This window comes from Miniopterus schreibersii, assembly GCF_964146895.1.
Source record: "Miniopterus schreibersii genome assembly, chromosome: 2".
Taxonomy (NCBI): domain Eukaryota; kingdom Metazoa; phylum Chordata; class Mammalia; order Chiroptera; family Miniopteridae; genus Miniopterus; species Miniopterus schreibersii.
The window spans coordinates 2,855,114-2,872,533 of record NC_138102.1 but is presented as its reverse complement, the minus strand read 5'-3'; the positions used below and the strand labels follow the sequence as shown (position 1 = coordinate 2,872,533).

At 47.5% G+C, this 17,420-nt stretch overlaps 1 protein-coding gene across 3 annotated transcripts in view; it reads left to right on the top strand.

The window, feature by feature from the left end:
• Positions 1-131: 131 nt before the first annotated feature.
• The window catches only part of GPM6A (glycoprotein M6A), a 161,061-nt gene continuing 143,772 nt past the window's right edge, over positions 132-17,420 (top strand). Inside the window, exon 1 of one of the 3 annotated variants that reach the window (XM_081125054.1) lies at positions 132-351. Coding sequence is in view for 1 of the 3 variants with exons in the window: in XM_081125051.1 (XP_080981177.1) it covers positions 1,131-1,134 (4 nt within the window). In the remaining 2 variants the exon portion in view is untranslated. Of the gene's footprint in view, positions 352-1,032; positions 1,135-17,420 lie in introns of those variants that run through there. The other 2 variants (XM_081125051.1, XM_081125048.1) reach the window with 2 other exon arrangements.

The window sequence follows — 17,420 nt, the reverse complement described above, 5'->3', positions numbered from 1 at the left end:
TTGTTATCATTATTCCATGTTGCGGCATCATGTCATCTTTAGAGAATTATAACATCTTGAGATAGCTCCTGGGGAAACACGTGGTGAGCTGCCTCCGTTGACCCGAAAGCTGCGCTCCTGCATCAGTCCCCAGACACCCTCGTCTGAGTTTGCTGAAGGGTGGGTGAGGGTGCTTTGCTGCAGCCCGGGCAGGGCAGAGTTTCCAGCAGGGATGCATCCCGGCTGCTGAGCGCTTGGCACCGCGCCGAGGCTTCTCTCCGCTCCCACAGGGGCACTTCCACCCACGGGCCAAGTGCTGTCACAGCCCCTCCCAGGGGCGGCCCCCCTTAGCCAGCCGGGCGCATCGGTGCGGTGAGTCTTTGAGTCTTTGAACCACCGGCTCTGCATCATTCGGGGGTTTCTGCCAAGCGCGCTCTTCGCTACCTCCGGTGCCATGTCCTCCCCATCGATGCCAGGGCTCCTCCGGTGCCATGTCCTCCCCATCGATGCCAGGGCTCCTCCGGTGCCATGTCCTCCCCATCGATGCCTGGGCTCCTCCGGCCGGCCCGGGCGCACCGCGCTTGGCTCTTCCCCTCGCCCCTGGCACAGGCTCGTGCGCTTCCCGGGGGTGCGGTGCGTGGAACCGGCAGCGAAGGCCCTTTGGGGCGCTAAGCTGACTCCGGGTGTGAGTCCCGCGGGGACGGCCGGTGGCCCGCGGAGTCACGTAGTTATTTTCTGCTCGCAGGGACCTTCCAGGTCACTTTTCTGGGTCCTTCACTTTACAGGTTGGGAGACGGAGTCGCCGGCAGCCCGCGCCTCCCGCCGGGGAGCCCGGCGCCCCTCCAGCCGCGCGCCGGACTCCGGGGAGTCGGGGGCTCGCCCAGCGGCCTGCGCGCGGGGGGCGCGTGTGCTGGGGGGCGGGGGGGGGCTCCCGGTGCGCTTGAGGCAGAGGCCTGGGCGCCTGGCTCTCCCGAAAGCGAAAGGGGCGCTGAGGGGGAGCTCGGGAGGAGGGGGCCGTGGCCGGAGGCGGCGGGGAGGGAGGGGCGCGGGCCGGGGCGGGGCCTGGCCGACTCCGCGGGGCCGAGCGCAGCGCAGCGGAGACCAGGTCCTGCAGCGCCGGGGCGGGAGGGACGCGGACCTCGGCCTCGGCCATGGGTGAGTGCGCGGGACTCGGCCCGCGGGGTGCGGGAGAAAGGGGACCGAGGTCCCCGAGTCCGCTCGCAGTCCCCCCTCGGCTCCGCTTCCGAGTCCCGACCGGTCCTGGGAGCGGGCGGAGGGGACCGCGGCCGTCGGGGTGCGCCCTGGAGCGGGGCCTCGTGGGGGGAACAGGGTGCCGGGCGCGGGGGGGGGGGGGAGGTGCGGGGGGGGGCAGGGGGCGAGCGGGGGGGGGGGGGGCGTGGGAACTTCCAGCAGCAACCCCGTCCACCTCCGGGGGCGACGCCCGACCCCGCCTCGCCCCTGTCGGGGGCTGGACGTTGCGTCCCAAGGCCGAGCTGCCCGCGCCTGGGACCCCAACTGGCTCCGGGACCCCAACTGGCTCCGGGACCCCAACTGGCTCCGGCCCGGGTGCGCGCAGATCGCGGCGCTGGAGTTCCTATAGTCCACGCGGGACTTTAGTGGCCGGGCCGGGAGCAGCCCCGGGAACGCGGGTGGGGGTGGGAGAGCTGGGGTGGGGGTGGGGTGGGGTCCCGGAGCTGCGGCCCCGCGTGCGCCCCGCCCGCCCCTGTCGCGGGGATTTCTCGGGCGGAAGGCGCCCTCGGGACCCACGAGTAGCTCGGGTGGCAGCTCCCGAGTTCGCGGGCTCGGGTTGGGGCGCAGATGCCGACCCGGGGCCGGGGGACGGCAGCCTGGACGGCGGGACGAGGAGGGGGGCACCCGGGGCCGGCGGCCGCAGCCCCCCTCCCGACGGGGGAGCCTTGGAAAGACCCACCTCGGGGCCTGGACGACAGTGCCCGCGGCCTCGGGAGCGGGCTGTCCTGAAAGGTTCTGAGACAGGAGTGTTTCCAGGTGGAGACGAGGTGGAGCAGTTCCCAGGCGCGCAGAGTGCGGGTCGGGCCTCCCTCCCTCCCTCCCTGGCGCATGGACGTGAGCTCCGACGGACGGACGGAGCGGCCCGCGGCGCACAGCTCCTCAGGGGAGGCCCGAGCGTCGGTGGGGGCTGGTCTCCGACTGTCGGAGGCATTAGGATGGCTGTGGGTCCCGCACAGGGTCTAGAAGGAATGGGGCCTTTACCCTGTAACCTCCGGCCTGAGGGGTTCCCTGCCCGCAGGCCGGGCACTCATGATTTTGAAGGGACCCCTCTAGCTGGCATCTCCCGTCTGTAATAAAACAGCTGGTCCCGGATTTTGCTTCAGGCCCTTGGGTAAAGTTGCCTGATGCCACCTTCCAGGCAGGCCTTGCTGCGGGGCGCAGGTGCAGCTGACCCGGGCGCTCAGGAGAATCCTGGGCATGGTTTCTCACCCTTAAGAACCGGACAGATACCTAGTGTCATGGCTTCTTTCTGCCCCAGGGAGAAGTGGCATGTTCCGTATGGTAACTGAGGTCACTGGAAACTCCCTCCTGTTGGCGTTGGCTGGCTGGGAGGCGAGAGCGGGGAGAGGAAGCGGGTGAGAACCCAGAGGTCAGGGAGGTAGAGAAATAACCGGCATGCAGCAAAGGAGGGTGAGAGCCTGAAGCCGGGACCGGGACAGTGACCCAGACCCAGTCCAGGAGGAGGGAGAGCCAACCAGCAGACGGGCCGATGACAGAAAGAAGGAAGGAAATCCGTCCTGAAACTAGAGCAAAAACCCTCGGTCACCTAGAATCGTCTTTCCCTCTTTAAATCCACTGGCGAGAATCACAGCACTTCCTTGCTTAGAACTTCTTGTGCTTGGTGGGGGGGGGCGAGGGCCAGCGCTGGAGGCCAAATCGCTGGGTGAGGGGGAGGCAGTGTAGGCCAGTGCCCCGCTGTGCCAGCAGCTGCACCCATCTTTTCCTGCTGCCACGATTGCCGAAATTTATCGTTTAAAGACAGGAAGGTGGTGCTGTGGGGTGACCACAGCATCGGTTCCTGTTGGAGGAGAGGAACTCGCGCTGTGGGAGGGTGGGAGAGTGGACGCGTCAGGCCATCCGGGGAAGTGATGGTCGTGGCATCCGTGGTGCACAGGCTCACGCTCAAGGAAAAAGAGCTGTTTGCGAGGGAGGCACGTTGAGATACTGGCACCTCCTCTCCCTTTTCCTTGCTTCTTTCCTCAGCCCCTCTAAGTATGCAGCAAGGGTTCCCCTCCGCCCCAATCTGCGCTCCAGAAAGGGTATCAGACGCAGGCCTCTGCATTTGCTCAGAGAATTTCCGTTGGGCTGCAAGGTCCGCTTCCACCTGCAGGCTCCCTAATTGTGGAATCTCAGGCCAGTGCGCGACTCCCTTGTATCTTAAAAATGATGCTGAACGTTATTTAGCTCCACAGGTAGTATTGGGGAGAGTTTCACGAAGGGGGGGGGTGTCGAAGCTGGTTTGGAGGGGAGGAGGTGTTCTCGCTGGAATAACAGGCCCCCCTCAGAGCAGGAAGGAGGACATGGGAGCAGCTGGATGTGGAGCGGGGCTGACAGGGTGGCGTGGATTCTGAAGAGCCCCAAATACAGCCGGTTAGAAGTTACACAGCAGGAAATAGGGAACCATGGGAGGCTTGTGAGCAGGGAAGACTGCGAGGACATTAGTGTTTGGGGAAGATACGTTGAGCAGTGTTTTTAAGACCGAGGATGAACTGGAGAGGGTAGACCCAGCTGCCACTGTCATCCCGGATGACATGGCGTAGTGGCCCAGTCATCGTGGAGTTGGGATAGCCGTGGAAATGGAGGGGAAAGGTGGATGAAAGACATTTCTTACCATCTATAAAATTAGGCCATCGGGCAATAAAGAGGAGAATCACTAAGATGTTCTCTGGAGATTGGAAACCTTGACTATTGGGACAGAGTGGGTCCCTTGGTAGAATATTTAAAGGAAAAACCAGATGGTTTGTTTTCTGGTTACTTTGGACTGAAAATCCATTTTTATTTTTGAAATGTTAGTTAAGAGGTGATGGCTAGACATCTAAACACAAATGTTCAGTAGGTTGGAAATACATCATGAGAATTTAATCAGAACGCAGGACGAAAAGGAAAGATTTGAGGGTTACTGACCTGTAGTGGGGGGTAGCTCCACATGATGGTTATCTGTTTGAAGGTATGAGTGGAGGGGGTGCTGGCTGAGGGACAGGGAGAGAAAGAATAAACATTGTTTGTAGGAAATGGAGACTCACCCACAAATATGTACTGAACGCCCTCCGGTTAGGACAGGGAAATGCGACATCTTTAACATTTCAGGATTCCATAAACTTGACCAGGGAAGAAAATCAGCAGAAATATTTTGCTTGCCATTCAATTTCAGTAAAGATTGATTTGGTTAAGGAGCCATAAAATCGCTCGCTGACTTAGGCAGAGACTAATGAGACATGGTATTGTCTTGAACTCACACTTTTTCCAGGAAAAATATGCCCCCCTGGAGGCAGTTATGAGCAAGGCACAAAGAGCCGAGATTTAAAGCAGGAGTAGATGATGGTCCCTTATGTCTTTGGGTGGGTCCTGTTAGTCTCCGGGATCCTGTTTACTCTTCTGTTTCATGAGGCAAGATTCTATAATTTATGTAGCTCAGATCTTGATTCAGTAACAATTAGAGGAAAAAACATGTAAAGGAGATAAGGTCCAGCTATTTCCATTAGGGAAATCAAGAACATTTTAATGATGTTAGACTACTAGGTCAAATTTTTAAAGGCTCATTTGGCCTCTAGTATGTTATTTTCACTAGAAAATTATGAAAGTCTGATAGTCTGATAGTCTGAACCTGAGCAGAGAAATATAAACTAATATTCTGATTATCTTTGCTGTGTAACAACTATCCCCCAAACTGGTGAATTAAAACATCATTTTTTATTATCTATCATGGCCCCGTGGGCTGGCTGCTGAGCAGTTCTTGTTTGAGGTGTGCTGTGCCTTTGCTGTCCAGGGCCCGCTGGGGATTCAGCCCCACGAAGACCTGTCGGGCTGGTTGTCCAAGATAGCTCCCACATCTAGCGGGCAGTGGATGCTGGCTGTTGGCTGGAAGTCCCGCTGGAGCCATCCCTAAGGGGGCTGGGCTTTTCACAAGTGGTGGCTGGGATCCAAGAGGGAATATTCCTAGAACAAGTGTTTCAAGAAGCCCAGGCAGAAGCTGCACGTGTTCCTCTGACCTGGAGCAACTTAAGTCCTCCCAGAATGTCACTTCTGCTACAAGGATTAATGGTCACAAAAGTCATTCAGAGCCATCATATTCAAGGGCAGGGGCATTAGGCCCCCCTCTTGATGTGGGGAGCAACATGCCTGTTCAAGGAGAAGGAGCTGAGGTAGCCAAGGAATGGGTCTTGTTCCTAAAAGAAGTGTCCTGTGAGCCCGCTTCACAAAACAGACATCAGCTTTATAACTGAAAATTTGATAGAAGTTTTCTGAAACACGTATGATAAATGTGCTCCTTTAATTAGACATACGAAGAAATCTAGACAGTGACACTAAAATTTCACAGCAAAACATTTGAGTGTGTAAATTTATGCCTGGAAATGCGTTAGTAGAACGCTGGGAAAACTCAAAGTAATGTCACACAGTCAGCTAATCTTTCTTATTTTAATTTAAATCTGAAGTTTCTGAGGCTGTTTCAGATTACTGATTATTTTACCTGGAATTGAGTTTGTATCTTAAATTGTAATGTAGGTCAATTAGCATAAGTCCTTTATTCACTATCCCACTGTCACAATAGACTAATTGCTTTGGAGTGAACTGTTTAGAAGCTGGCTTTATTATTCACGTATGTGTTAATTGCACAAGATACATAATTTGAACTGGTATTGTGTCGACTAAAAGTAAGTGTACACTTAACTGTACTGTTTTTGCAAGATATGCTTCTAAATTAAATATGTAAGATGCCAATTTAACAAAACTTTAAATGTAAATCTCACTTTATTATTTTTAACAGGAAAGGGTCAGAGCTGTCATTTGTGATTACAAAAATATAGGGCTTTAGCCTAGACAATTGAAAAACAAAGAAAAATTGGGGTAAGATGGGTTTAAACTCAAGGACGGAATTCGTTTCAACCTAGAAACTTAGAGGCCTTAAAAAGAATTAGATTCTGTTTCAGCTTCGTCGATTTGAGGTCATCCTATTTTCACCTGTTTGACAAGTGATGAGGGAACTAGGATCGTGTGAAGCCACATGCTCTATGCACACTGCTCATGATCTAGTAAACAAAACCACGTCTCCAAAAAAATAGGGCTGACCTGCAAGACCAATAGCTTAGGAAATACGCTAAATACTAACTCCTGGGCCCCACTAACTGCTGGGATCAGGTTGAGAAGGTCTGGGCTTGAGCAGAGACGTGCGGTCCGACACGCAGTCCAGCCCGACCGGCGCTGGGCGGGACGTCGGGGCTGCCGTCGGAAACAGCCATTGCAGAATGCCGGCTCCCCGGCTGGCTGAGCACCGCAGCTGCAGCCTTTCCTCGCCTCTCTGCCACTTTGACATCGCCTGGAACCCCTCGCCGAGTCCCGGCTCTGAAGGTGTTCCCGAGAGCTACGTCTGGGGGCGCGGTTACGTGTCCCTGCTGCGCCTGCGAAGTCTGCAGCTGCCGCCTCTCTTCCCCACCGGTCACTCGTGCCCACGGGTGCTCTCCAGAGTTTACTGAACTCTTCCCCCGAAGACCACTAATGACTCGCAGCCTCATGGTTTCAGGTGGGATTTATGTGCATATAGTTCCCAAATCTTTGTCGCCATGCTCGGGTGTCTCCACCCAGCCACCTCTCTCATCCTCAACTTCAATATGTTGCAGCGGAATTCATCCTTCCCAGACCTGGCTGGTCCTCTCCCCGCTCCGTTTTCCCTGATGACTGGAATATGCCCGGCCTGTTGGCCTCCTGTCAGAACAGCACTTCCCGTCCATGTGGTTTGTCGTATGTGGGTGCCCCCGCTCTCCCTCAGCTCCTCACCCCTCCCGTGCTAGTGAAATGCGAAGTATTTTTATTTTGCATATTTTGCAAATATTTCTGTGGTGTTTACTATGTGCCATCGCCCATTGTAAGTGCTTCATGAGTACTTAGTAAGTCACCTAAGTGCAGATAATGGACACTGAACGCTGAGGGTGTTTTCTGCATTCCTGATTCAGGTTTTCTAAGTAGTCCAGAAAGGACACATTCACGACAAGGATATATGAGACGTGTGACAGGGTAGCCATTATTGTCGCTGTCTTCGCATTCTTTCCCTTCTAAAGAAAGATTTACAAAGAAGAAGCCGCGTCTGTTTGTTAGTCACTGTGTGTGTGAGAAAGTGAGTCCACAGTGAGAAGTCTCCAGAGAGGGCAGAGCCGGAGCAGCTATTACTGTAAGTGCACAGTTTGTAAGTAATCGGCTGCTTGGTACAAATGAAGTAGAGACCACTAGAAAAATTAGTGCTATTAATTAGTTTCATTCATTTCACAGCAATTATCTTAATGGGCTTCTGTTTACGCGACATGATAAATGCATCCTGGTTTAAATAAACTGCAATATAAAGTGGTGACCACCTCACAGGAGGTAAAAATTTTTAAAACCACCAATGAAAACTCATGTATCTCGTTGCGTCATATTAAAATCATCACTGTGACAGAATCATTGCACGTGGGGTCCCCAGCACTTTATGATAAATGAGTACTCTGTAGCGTATGCTTGATATTTTCTAGGAGAGTAGATCTTAAGTGCTCTCACCATTAAAGTAAAAACATAACTCTGTGAGATGATGGATGTGTCAATTAACTTAATTGTTTCATTTCATAGTGTACACATATATCACATAATCATGTCGCATACTTTAAGTATATACAGTTTTGTTCGTCACTGACACCTTAGTAAAGCTGAGAAGATTTAAGAAAATAAAAACCGAAATTAAAAATCAGTTTTAACATTGACTTCACTGAACAAATATTTCTTAAGGGTCAATCACATGCCCACCCTTCTTCTAATTTCTGCTGCAAAAGGGTGTTAGTTGCAGATATAAAACTCACAGAGAACTATTTGAGAATTTTATAAGATTTGATAATGGAGGTCGAGATGAAATAAACCGATTGCTAAAACCATTGGTCCAGAATGGAAGGTCGGCGGAAGCTCGGTTGGTCATCAAGGGAGGTTTTCTGAATGAACTTGGCGGGCAGGCCGCCGGGCAGCGGGTGGTGGTGGTGTGGGCGGAGCCCCAGAGGAACCTGGGCAGCCCTGGAGGTGGGGGCCACACGCCCAGGGCCCCTCTGCAGAGCTTCCCCTGCACCTGCCTCACGTGGAGGCTGCTGAGTTTTCCACTCTGCTGACCTCTGGATGGGACAGGGCCCCACCCTGAGGAAGTGCGCCTCTTTGATGTTCAGTCTGCTTGTCCATTCGGCTTCCTAATTGACCTCTGCAGCGAGTCCCTTCCTGCTCACTCTCTTTTGTTTGTAGAATACGTTGCCAGCTCTTCGGTTTTCTTCCTGTGTTCCCCAAGATCTTGCAAGCATGTCCAGCCCATGTGGGCAGCCCTTTCAACAGTAATTATTTCCATCTCTGAGACTCTATTTCACTCTCGGCTTTGTGACTCACCCCTGGATTTTGTCATGAAGTGGGATTTTTTTGAATACATATTTTTTTTAATTCTTTTTTTTAATACATCTTTATTGATTTCAGAGAGAGTAAGGGAGAGGGGGAGAGAGAGAGAGAAACATCAATGATGAGAGTCATTGATCGGCTGCCTCCTGCACGCCCCCGACTGGCGATCGAGCCCGCAACCTGGGCATGTGTTCTGACCAGGAATTAAACTGCAACCTCTTGGATCCTAGGTCGATGCTCAGTTGCTGAGCCACGCCCAGCCGGCATATTTTTAAAAATTCTTAACCCCCTTCCTCTTTTCCACTGAATATGTAAATTAAATATGTTTAATTTGTTTAAATAACACGATAGCAATTACGTGCCAGGACCTCAGAGGGCATGATTCACGTTGTATCACATGTGAGCCAAGGAGTTCCAATCAGTGGAACAAAATGTGAATGTGCCCTGGTGGTGGGCAGAGTGGGTTCTGCTAGTCCCAGCATCTCATCCTTCAGGTCCTCAACTCTGTCACCAACTCCACAGCTTCTCACTGTCCCCACATGGCCCTTACAGCCGCATCCCATTTGCTTTCTTTCTACTCCAGCCTGTCATTACTTCTTTCCTATTCAGTCACGGCCCGTAGTTACAACCACTCTGCGAATATCCTAGACCCCCTGGGCCTTTTGTCCCAAGAGCCTGGATTTTGGCAGCATAGATGGGGGGAAGGCTTGATACGAGGACTAAGAGCATGGTTCTGTCACAGGACCTTCCCGTTGCAGCCCTTCAGAGAGGGAGCAACAGGGGACTTGGCAGATCTCAGGACAGATGTAGTTGAAAGGAAGTAAGTAGCAGCGAAAATGAGAACAAAACTATCTCCTTCTGTTTTAGAATAGCAACCAGTCCATGCTGGTATCCGATGGAAGAGGCGGCCATCGTCCGCACAAGGACACTGAACATGTTCACATTCGGGCCGGGTGGCCGAGTGCTCTCCCAAAGCCGAGTCTTCTGTTTTCTTTGTCACTGTCGTTCCTCTTCTGTCCCAGAGGCTGTAGCTCATTGTTCATTTATTGGCTGTTTAGTAAGAAAAAGCCTCTAGTCTTTGATTGTTGACAGACAGCAAACGGGAGCAGGGCCTGCCCCTCGCAGCCCGCTGGCCGGGAGCAGGGCCTGCCCCTCGCTGCCCGCTGGCCGGGAGCAGGGCCTGCCCCTCGCGGCCCGCTGGCTGGCATCCTTGGCTGTCAGGCTCTTCACTGTCCTGAAAGTTTAAGGCATCTGGCTGCTTTGTTGGTTGTTTTCCTGTTCTTATGAACAATTGCCAAACCCTTTCTCATGCCTCTTGAGAACCATGACAGCTTCTAGGTCGAGTTTCAGTTCTGATCACAGCATCCTTAGAAGTAACGTTCAGGACAAGAGCCATTTCCTTCCCCGTGACGGCGGTGGAGGCCTACTGGCTGCAGGCCGGGTCAGAGCAGCCCGTCCTTTAGGCACCTCAATGAGTCTCTATACTCCGAATATATAACTGCACAGAAGCTTCGTCTCCTAGGGAAACAAATGCGCCCTTTCACTAAAGAGCAACTTCACGGGGTTAGTGAAGCATTTTTTGCTAATGTTCATTTCTGAACTAAGCTAGAAATTATTTGCACTCCTTTTTTTTTTCTTCCAGTTTTCATAATCAGGCTTTCAGTGGACTTAATCTTTTAATTTAAAAATGATTATTTGCTGAATTGTTGGGTGCCATTGCTTAGGTTACAAAGCTAAGCAAACCCGGCAACAACAAGGAGAGGTGCAACGAAGTTGCTATGAACACGGCATGACAAATACTTAAGTTTTGTTTTCAACAAAGACCCAGGGCATTTTGTAGTCCAAGATATTGTCTTGAGAGGAGCTATGGTGGATTTATTTTTCTAGAGAAAGGAAGTTTGGGAAGGTAATCTATTTTTTGTATTAAATTCTACTGCTATATAAAATACAAATAGAAAAGAATTTTTTTTCTTTTTGTTACAAGCCACAAATAATTATATTTTCTTCCTACATAAAAAATATTTTGGAGACGGGGGAATTATAAAGTGTAGACTTCTCTCAGACAGGTTAATGGTGGAAAAATGGTTATAGTACTTTACTTTATATATCAACTTAACCAGAAGTTTATGTTTTCTAGTTCATTAATTTCTAAGCAACCTGAACAAATCAGCCCTCCCTGGCAAACTCATGGCACTTTTATTGCATTTTTTTAAATTTAAAAACTCTGTTTTCAATTCCTAGATTCACTGCTTTGAAAAAGTGATCTAATCTCCCTGTTATTTGATTTTTATTTGTTATTTGTGGGCATGATAATACTACTATGTATCACCTGTTTTTGTTGACATGAATAAATAAGGGGATGCATTTAAAATAGTTTAACAAAGTGTGGGACCAAGAGATGGTACTCAATACATGTAAACACGTGTGTGTGCATACGTGCATGCACACACAAAAATTAATTACAAAAGTAAGTTTCTCTTAACTAAGTCTTTAATATTAATTTCTTTTTAAGTCTATCACACAGGAAACTCTATATTTGTATCAGACAAACTTCACTCAAATTAGTGCTTTCCCCCCCAAAACCAATGTACAGGATAGCCGTGTGTTTTCTTAGGAATAAATGGACTAGCTGTGGCTTTTATGGGTAGAAGTACCATTAGGAATAAAACAGAATTCGAAGCAAGACACCACTCAATACGTGTTTAGGGATGGTCTTAAAAATCAGAATTTGTAAAGCCTATCTGCCTAATCCATTCATCAGGCAAATTTTAAACTTGTGAATCAATATAATGCAAAAGAAAGCTATGCACTGCATATTCATTGGTGGAGACTAAATAATTTATCCTTCCTCATGTTGTTCAGTAGCATGGACTAGCTAAGATTCCTTTTCGGCTCCCCGCCCCCTGTGTGAACTTCTGGTGTGGTTCCAGATCTAGAAGGCCAACTAAAACTCAGGAGCCCCACAAATTAAGGTTAAAAGGATTAATACTTGCTTTGGTTATGGTTTAGAATTAGACTGTTGAACTTAAGAACAGAATAATTGACTCAGTCGATGTGATAATTTTTGCTTATCCTACAGCATCTGGAAAAGTTGTGTTTAAATAACCTCTTAGGCAGTGTTGTGATGAAATATTCAGCAGCATAGATTGGAGACTGGAAAACAAACCATTAGTTCACAGAATTGAAATAGCAGTGAGGTAGCTATAATGTTTGTAAAGTTATACCTCATGAAACCAGAGTTCGTTTTTACATGACTATGGCAGTTGTTCCTTGGTGGAAACTAAATTTTTTTCAAACACCATGTTCTGACCAAATGAATATTTATTTTAACTAAGGAAAGGCTAACATTTGCCTGAAACTAAAGGACAAATTCATTGGAAGCCATTGCAAAATATTTATGGAGTGTTTTTGCTGTAAGGGTTCCAGGATTTCAATGTGTGTTTTTGTGTTTGTAACTGGAACCCAAGTTCAGCTACCTGCCACCACAAAAACCAAACTCATGAGACATATGCTGGTGAGAAAGGAAAGAGGTTTATTCAAGTGCCGGTCACCTGAGGAGATGGGAGACAAAGCCCATCTCAACATCTCAATGAAAGCAGACATTTTTATAAGGTGGGAGAGGCAAAGCAGAACAAAGAAATCAAGGGGAGGAGGGTTGAAAAGTTCTCTGCATGCAGGCCAGCACAGTCCATTCAGATAAGGATCTTGAAACTGGTCAAGTGATGGGCCGGTGTGTATCATCTTGGTTCTGTGGCTAAAGGTCATCAAATCTCCCGGAACTGGGATGACTGAAGGTCTGAGTCTGTATCTTCTGAAGTTAGTTCCTAAGATTCTTAGATAAACATGCTGTTTATCTACAAGCTAAATATTCATCAGCATCGGCATTTACAGAAACAATGGCAAAAGAATGGTGGGGTGGGTTATAATTCCTACTGTAACACCTTCAGTTGATAATTTTAGGATTTACATGATCTAGGGTGAAACAGATAAAATACTGGATTAAGACATTACCTTTACTAAGATTGAATGTAAATTTAGCTCCATGGTTGGCAGTGGTTCTCAACCTTTAGTTTGAGTCAGAATCTCTTAGAGAGCTTTTAAAAATTGTGATGCTTGTACCACCCATAGAAATACAGTTTCATTTGATTCAGGGTGTAGCCAACCCACTGGCATTTTTAAAGAGCTTGGTACTTGAATCCAATATTCACTCAAGATTGAGAGCACCTGAATGGACACTAGGGTCTTTTGTTGAAAATTATTCACTTTTTCAGGATAGGCTAAATTGCAGCAAAAAACAGTTCCTTCCTCTGTGGCTCACACAATAAGATTAATTTTTCCCGTAAGTGACAGTCCAATGTGAGTGTGGGGAGGGGTGTGCCGAGGCTAGTGGGTAGGGGACTGACCCCTTTAATCTAGTAGTGTCATCGTCGTCCCCTAATGGCCTCAGAATTGTCCACATGGTAAATGAGGGGAAAGAGAACAAGGAGGATCAATGGGAGACTTCTGTTCGGCCCTGAATTGGTAAATGTATGTACATCCGTATTACACTGGACACTTTCAGTCTTGAGGTCTCCACTTAAGCTCAAGGAAGTATGAGATTCTTATCTAAATTTGTGCTCCGGAGGAAAGGAAACAGGGTGTGTGAACACATGGCAATACCACAGTTTCTCTTTCCTTAATTGTTGACACTATTACAGATGTCCCCCATTCCTCCCCACCTTTGCCCCCTTCCACCCAGCTTCCTTCACCCAATCTTCACCACATTGTTGTCTGTGTCCATGGGCTATGCATATATATGTAACTTCTTTGGCTAATCGCTTCCAGTCTCCCCACCCTCCTCGCCTCTGAGATCTGTCCATCTGTTCCACACATCCCTGCCTCTGGTCCTATTTTGTTCGTCAGTTTATTTTGTTTGTTAGATTCCACATATAAGTGAGATCATATGATATTTGTTTTTCTCTGACTGGCCTATTTCTCTTAGCATAATAATCTTATTTTACACATGGTCATAACATTTGGATTAAAGACTTTTGAAGCTGAGATCCAGTGAGGAGAGAGGCCTACGGTCAGTATAGAGAGGTTGTGTAGTGTGCTCGGGAAGGGAGAGGGTTGAACTGATGAGTTTCGGAATTCAGCAATGCCGTAGAGGAGTTCAGGGTCACATTTTCCCACCCTTTGATTATCAAAGATTCACCTCTTAGGAAGGACCCCAAATTCCTACTTTTACTTTGGTGTTAATGTCAGTACATCACACAGATATTCAGTTTGTATATACACTTTGCTAGTCTGCCTGTTATTGATCGTCTCACTGTAAGGCTGCTCATGTGGGGAAGAGAGAATTATTGTCTTTAACTTTCTATGTGAATATTGTGTTGTATAAATATATGTTTTGAATCACAAGGATTTTTCTATCAGGCTGCTTTTTAAAATAGGGTTAATTCATTGCTACTTTCAGATTTGGAGAAGAATATAGCATATTTCCATTCACCAGGAATGTCTGGGTTCTTCTAACAGGTATGAAGAGTTAAGGGTAAATTAAAGCCAACACCCCAAGGTATAAATAAAGAATAGTAAGACTTTTATTCTAAACCCAAGAAATAGAAATAAATTGCTTATTTAAATACTCTTTGACAGTATGTTCAAGATAGAATGCTAAATACAATACTGCAAAAATTTGGTTTTACATGAATATTTTTAACCACTGTAAGGATACTAAACATTTAAAAATTTATTTTCAATTTATGAAAGGAATTTTCATTATTAGCACATCAGAAATCAGTCTGTTTCATAGTTGTGTCATATTCTAAAGTCTGACTTTGACAAATTCTTCTGTCTCCAATGTGCTTTCTTCTGGGCAAGAATTATTCAAGCTGTTCTAAGATTTATTTCTTTGATTTGCCTATTAATCATTCATTCACAGAATAAAATATGTTAGCCTTTCAATCTGATTTCAATGACTGTATTAACATATTAGTCTATTCATTTGCAGAATATTTAGATGATTTTGAAAGACCCGATAGTTGCCAGTGGCTTAATTATGTAAATGCATGAACACATCTAATATCCAACCATATTACAGAATATGGGGTTTCATATATTCTTTATTTTTCTAGATATATTCAATTCTATCTTATTTTTTCTGTTTGAATCTAGGGACTTCTGCTTGTTGGTTATGCCATTTTTGTGATTTATTTGAATTCTCTGAGTTTCAGCTTCTTGGTGGGCAGTTCTACCTTGTAGGGTCATGATGATGGTCGGAAGCAGTGGGTTCTACGTGACACATGACCGAGTTTGTAACGGAGCTTTCTGTTGGATTACCATTGATCTGTGTACCCCCGGCACACAGTGCAGCCTCTGGTTCCTGACCATCTCCACTGTCACCTTTCATTTAGTGAGTAGCGTGGTACATGCTGTTGGTTCTGAATCACAATGTCACACTATAATGTTTGGTGTATTTAACAGTTGTCTACAGTGAGCAAAAAGGACAGTTTTAACATGAGAAACTGGTTTGAGAGACAGCATATTTAAACTATAAACAATGAGTTAAAACCTGTGAAGTAATTTAAAAACTGGTGAAAAGCATCAGTGTAAAGCATCATAAGATGATTTGTTAAAATTGGGTAGGACAAGTCTGAGTTAGAAGTCTGAGTCACTGAATTTTCAAAGGCAAGTTGCACATTTTTAACTCCTAGCACAGATAAAGAGCTCAAAGCAACAGTTCCCATGGTTTGGGAAAGAAAAATCTTTTCTTTCTACCTCAATGAATAGATGAGAATCATTTAAAATTACCTCTGCCTTCTATGTAGGAATTAATTTAATGCTTTTAATATAGTTTGTTTTCCATATAAATAACTAATGAAATACTTTTCAAAGCTAAGACTCTGATTCTAATTACATTATTTTATCTCGGATTAATCAATCTTTCTCATTGAACAAAAGATGTTAACCTATGATAGATTAAGTGATCAAATACTAAAATAAGAGCATAAGAATTATTAATGTCTTAATATATGGTATAAATGTTTATTTCTAAAGAGTGAGCTAGGAAACAGTAAGAATGGAAACTCTAGAAGCATTAGTGCAGTACTGAGAAGGCTGGATTTTTATTGCTCTGGTGGTTGTCCATTAATTTTCTCACTAAATAAATACTGAGTGCCCACTATGAACCTACTATGTGCCAGGCACTCTGCTGGGTGCTGGGAGCATCTCGATGATGAAGACAAGTGTGGTTTGTAATATCAGATAGTCATAAGCAATGGGGTAGAAGAGCGAGTGGGTGACTATGACTCAGACTGGGAATTGATGGGACCTGGTTGATAAATGACCCTCACCACACATTCAAGTTGGATTGAAGGCAAATGCTCTGGCAGATGGAACCTACAGTGTGAGCCCTTTTACTACTGAGAGAGAGAGAGAGAGAGAGAGAGAGGGAGGGAGGGAGAGAGACCTTGGAGAGCAGGACTGTAGCTGGTCTCTGCAAGGGGGCTTGCTGGTACTTCAGCTCTGAGTTGGACGGACTTACCCAACACAAGGGGTGTGGACCAGCAGCCGCCTCTCAGAGCCTACCCGCTGATCCTGCGTGGCGCAGAGGAGCAGAGACTCCAGCAGGAGCTGGTGTGTTCCAGAGTGGATGAAGGCAGTGGAGACATGAGAGGGGGTGGACCCCAGGGAGCTCGGTGTGGTGCAGATCGGTGCATGAATAAAGAAACAGTGTTAGCCCAGATGTCTCGAGGAACATGGTGCGGGGCCTCGGGTCCACGTTAAGAAGCTTCAGTTTTATCCTAAGAGCAGTATAGAAGCCGCTGGGGAATTTTAAGCAGAGTCGACATAGTCGCATTCCTTTTTAAATGTCACCTAGAAAGCACTGTGCGGCTGGATCCGAAAGGGGCAAAGCAGCATGAAGGTCTGCGCAGCAGGCCGCTTTCCTAGTGGACAGCAGAGGTGGTGCCGAGAGAATGGGAGGAGGACAGCCTGAGCAGACAGGTTGGGGGACGCTCGCTCCTTCCTCTTGGAGCCTCTCAGTCGCGTCGCTGCTCATCAGCGCCTCCACCAGGGGCTGGACGGAGGAGCCGACTCAGGCCTTCCCAGGGTTCTTTCAGGGCCTCTGGTCTGGAGAACCTTAGTAATTCTTTTAATTGCAATTAAGAGTCACAGTGTGGTTTGGGATTAACTGAGAATTGCACTTATTCATCCTGTCCCAGGATCTCATTAGCATGTATGATTGAGTTGGAAGTGATTTTAATTATTTAGTTGACCCTTTTAATTACTTCATTTTGCCTGTGACGGTCTGTGAGCTTTCTACACGTTTTTAATTTGATCACATCAAAGGAGTCTCAGCTTCAGGAAGAGGGGCCCTGCTGGAACCAACATCGGCAAAGCCATGTTTCTAAGTTCTGTGAAGCTCGCCTTGGGATTCGATGAAAAGCTAAGTCATTTCTTGGATCACGCTGTATTTTTGAGACTAAGCTCCATTTTGTGTAAACCTTGTTGAAGTGGTTGTTTTCGGTTGGAAGACCTAGCGTAGGCACTGTCCAAAGGCTCAGTCATTGTGGTGGTGTCTCAGCCCTGGCCTGACTTTGGAAGCTGTTGAATCTACAAAACTGAGTCTCTTAACTTTCCCACGTCGTTTATTTAACCATCCGGTCCCACATTTTACCGTCTCTGTGAGATGGGTGTGAACTGCTCTGCACACATTTTGTTTTCATTGACAGCCCTGTAGCGGCATCATTAATGGTTGGAAATGACAGTCGTGTGACCGTCCACCCCTTCCACTGACGGTTGTGCCCGGCACTGTCGATTGT